The sequence below is a fragment of the Sinocyclocheilus anshuiensis genome, unplaced genomic scaffold (genome assembly GCF_001515605.1).
Source record: "Sinocyclocheilus anshuiensis isolate Anshui unplaced genomic scaffold, SAMN03320099.WGS_v1.1 scaffold23, whole genome shotgun sequence".
NCBI classification, from domain to species: Eukaryota; Metazoa; Chordata; class Actinopteri; order Cypriniformes; family Cyprinidae; genus Sinocyclocheilus; species Sinocyclocheilus anshuiensis.
The window spans coordinates 337,904-341,506 of NW_015552545.1; the positions used below are offsets into that span (position 1 = coordinate 337,904).

The 3,603-nt window shown below is 43.1% G+C and overlaps 1 protein-coding gene across 1 annotated transcript in view; it reads right to left on the reverse strand.

The window, feature by feature from the left end:
- LOC107664074 (tyrosine-protein kinase yes-like) overlaps positions 1–3,603 on the reverse strand; it is a 22,176-nt gene that overhangs the window by 3,719 nt on the left and 14,854 nt on the right. Inside the window, exons 9-10 of the mRNA XM_016454523.1 lie at positions 1,964–2,069; positions 969–1,036 (exon numbers count right to left, since the gene is read on the reverse strand). Of these exons, the coding sequence (XP_016310009.1) occupies positions 969–1,036; positions 1,964–2,069 (174 nt within the window). The remainder of the gene's footprint in view (positions 1–968; positions 1,037–1,963; positions 2,070–3,603) is intronic.

A 3,603-nucleotide genomic window follows, 5' to 3' on the forward strand; every position in this document is an offset into this window, starting at 1 on the left:
GTTCCCCATAGCGACCCCTAGAGGACGCAGTTCGAAGTTCCCATGAAAGGGAACGTCTCAGGTTACTTATGTAACCATGGTTCCCTGAGTAGGGAACGAGACACTGCGTCCTCTAAGTTTCTTGCCATGCTGCGGACGCAAGCTTCAGACGAAGAAGTGAATGATGTGTAGCTCCCGGCGCCTATTTATACTATAGTCGCACCGGTAGTGACGTCATGGCTGTCACCGGCCAACGAGTTGGTGTTTTTTCAATGTATGCTTCAGACACGGGTCACGACGAGGCGTTCCCCATAGCGACCCCTAGAGGACGCAGTGTCTCGTTCCCTACTCAGGGAACCATGGTTACATAAGTAACCTGAGACGGTTCTCAAGACTCCCTGCAGGGAAATAAACCATCATTCACCATTTATGTAGGTAATGGCAAGTCAACATGCTCTACACAATCACAGTGCATTCTGGGAGATGATGGATTCAGACCGTAAGTGAGGTAATTCTGTATGATTACATGCTGATTGCCTTGTAATTTCCAGCACAACAGCTTTGTTGCCAGTAGCAGCATTGTTGCAGACAAAAGATGGTGAGTTACATATTTCACCATGCATATATCGTTTCCATTTTCAAATCAAAGCTTTGGTTTTATATTAATTATAATTATAGAATAAAATATATAATTTCCCGGAATGCTTCGTAAAATAAAATGCACAGGAGTAAAAAAAAATCATTTTGCTTCACTTTCTTCATCTACTTTTCATTCACAACCTGAGTGGAATATTATTCCAGTAATATAATAATATAAGTCTACTACATTCACTTAAAATTCCCTGTCGGATAGTAATACATGATTGGAATTTAATGTGGATAATAATCATGATTTATTTCTAATATCAGATAAAGCATGGCCAGGCAATTAGGTAATTATCACTATAGAATGTATAGAATGTTTTAATATTGCATTTCCACCCACGTACCTTGTCTTGCAGTGTATTCGTTGTCTTCAATCAGTCTAGCCAGGCCAAAGTCGGCGATCTTGCAGACCCTAGACAAGATGAGAGGAAATCAAGCCTCCAGAAACTCTTATAAAAGCCAACATGTCAGTTCCAGTCATGGAAATCCTATATTAAGAGTGCTGAAATGTTGCATTTATGGGTTCAGATGAGGTGGCACAAAATCAAAGCTTCTTAAAAGCTATGGTTTAACCAATGTTTATATAGCTCAGGGCTCACCAAACTCTGTCCTGGAGGGTCGGTGTCCTGCAGAGTTTAGTCAAACACACCTGAACCAGCTAATCAAGCTCTTACTAGGTATACTTGAAACTTCCAGGCAGGTGTGTTGAGGCAAGTTGGAGCTAAACTCTGCTAGACACCGGCCCTCCACTACCGAGTTTAGTGACCCCTGATATAGGTGCTTATGGGCAAAATCTACAAAGCAAGCAAACTGTTTGCTAAATACAGGCTTGAAAGAAGAAAACAGGAAGAAAATAAGGGAATTTAACAAACAATCTTAGACTGCAAAAGGTTTTCATAAGCATCATCTCAAGCTGAGATGTGAGAGGGAGACTGAAGCCTCAGCCAAGCAATGCGGCAGCGATGGGAGCCCAGGGAGGCGAGAGAGAGAGAGAGTGCAGTATTGAAGTGGAACGTGAGAGAGCAACAGCAAGCATTTTAAGCGAACAGAGCAGAATTGAGTAGACACATTAAAGTGAAGTGGCCCCATAGGAGTGGCGGTTAAGTGCTTCAGGCATTAGGCGGGAAATGAGGATCATAGTGCCTGGGAGAGACACACAGGCAGCAGGATGTCATATCAGATATTAAATAAATATGACAGCCAGATGGAGGCTGAAACAGAAACCCTGCTGCTCTGGGAGATGCCACCCGTCCAGGTTCACTGTGACATGCTTCTGCTAACGATTGGGCAGCTGTGCGTTACTACATGTGGAAAAGGAAAACAAAGCTGGCTGGTTAACAGTGGATCGTGGTTGGGTTTTTCTCTCACCTGGGCAGCCATGTCTACCAGCTGGGGCAGCTTGAGGTACTTGCCCTCACCCTCCTTCAAGAAGTCCAGCAAACTCCCTAAAAGACAAAGGCAAAAAGTGAAGCAGTTTTTCAAAATTTGAATTTTAACTTGAGAGTTTAAAAGAGGCTCAAAAACAGGATATGAACCACTATTTGAATTATATGAAATATAATTATAATTGAAATATAATTCCCCAGGACCACAAGGTAACTTCTTGGATGAATTAGATGTGCTGCTCTCAACCTTTCCTGAGGATGGTACTCCCCTAGTTATGCTTAGAGACTTCAACATCCACCTAGATAAACCTCAGGCTGCAGACTTCCACACTCTGCTTGCCTCTTTTGATCTCAAGAAAGTGTTAACTACTGCTACTCACAAATCAGGCAACCAACTGGACCTTATTTACACACGACACTGCTCCACTGATCATGTACTGGTTACTCCACTGCACACCTTGGATCACTTCCTCCTCACTCTTAGCCTCAACATGGTTCCTGACTCAACACATACCCCTCCACATGTCATCTTTCGACGTAACCTACGCTCACTCTCACCCTCCCGGCTATCTGCTATGCATCTATGCTATGCTATATATGCTATATATGCTATGCTATGCTATCTGCTATGCATCTTCGCTTCCTCCCCCTAAACAGTTAGCATCTCATAACAAAATTAACAATTCGTCTAACTCTCGCATGCTCTTTAAAACATTTTCCTCCCTCGTTTGTCCTCCTCCTCCTTCCCCTCCTTCGTCAACTCTAACAGCTGATGACTTTGCCACGTTCTTCATTAATAAAATTAAATCCATCAGTGGACAATTTTCCACACCACAATCTGTCAAGCACATCTTATCAGCAAACATACACTCGTTCACATCATTCTCTTCACTCTCTGAGGCAGAAGTCTCCAAACTCATCCTTTCTAATCATCCTACTACTTGTCTGCTTGATCCTATTCCAAGAGCGGATTCCAAATCTTCAATACTTATCTTGCTGGATCTGTCCGCTGCTTTAGACACAGTTAACCACCAGATCCTCCTGTCAAACCTATTGGCAAAGGCCATTTCAGGAACCACACTCCAGTGGTTTGAGTCTTATCTCTCAGATAGGTCCTTCAAGATATCTTGGAGAGGTGAGGTGTCCAAGTCGCACCATCTAGCTACTGGGGTGCCTCAGGGCTCAGTTCTTGGACCATTTCTCTTCTCTGTCTACATGGCATCACTAGGTTCTGTCATTCAGAAACATGGCTTTTCAGATCACTGCTATGCTGATGACACTCAACTCTAGCTCTCATTCCATCCTGATGATCCGACGATTGCTGCTCGCATCTCAGCATGTCTAACAGACATGTCTTGTTGGATGACGGACCATCACCTTCAACTCAACCTGGCTAAGACAGAACTGCTTGAGGTTTCAACAAACCCATCACTTTATCAAAATTTCACCATCCAGTTAGGCTCATCAACCATAACTCCTTCAAAAACAGCTAGAAACCTTGGAGTTGTGATTGATGATAAGCTGAATTTCTCAGACCACATTGCTAAAACTGCCAGGTCCTGCAGATTTGCTTTATACAACATTAGGAAGATCA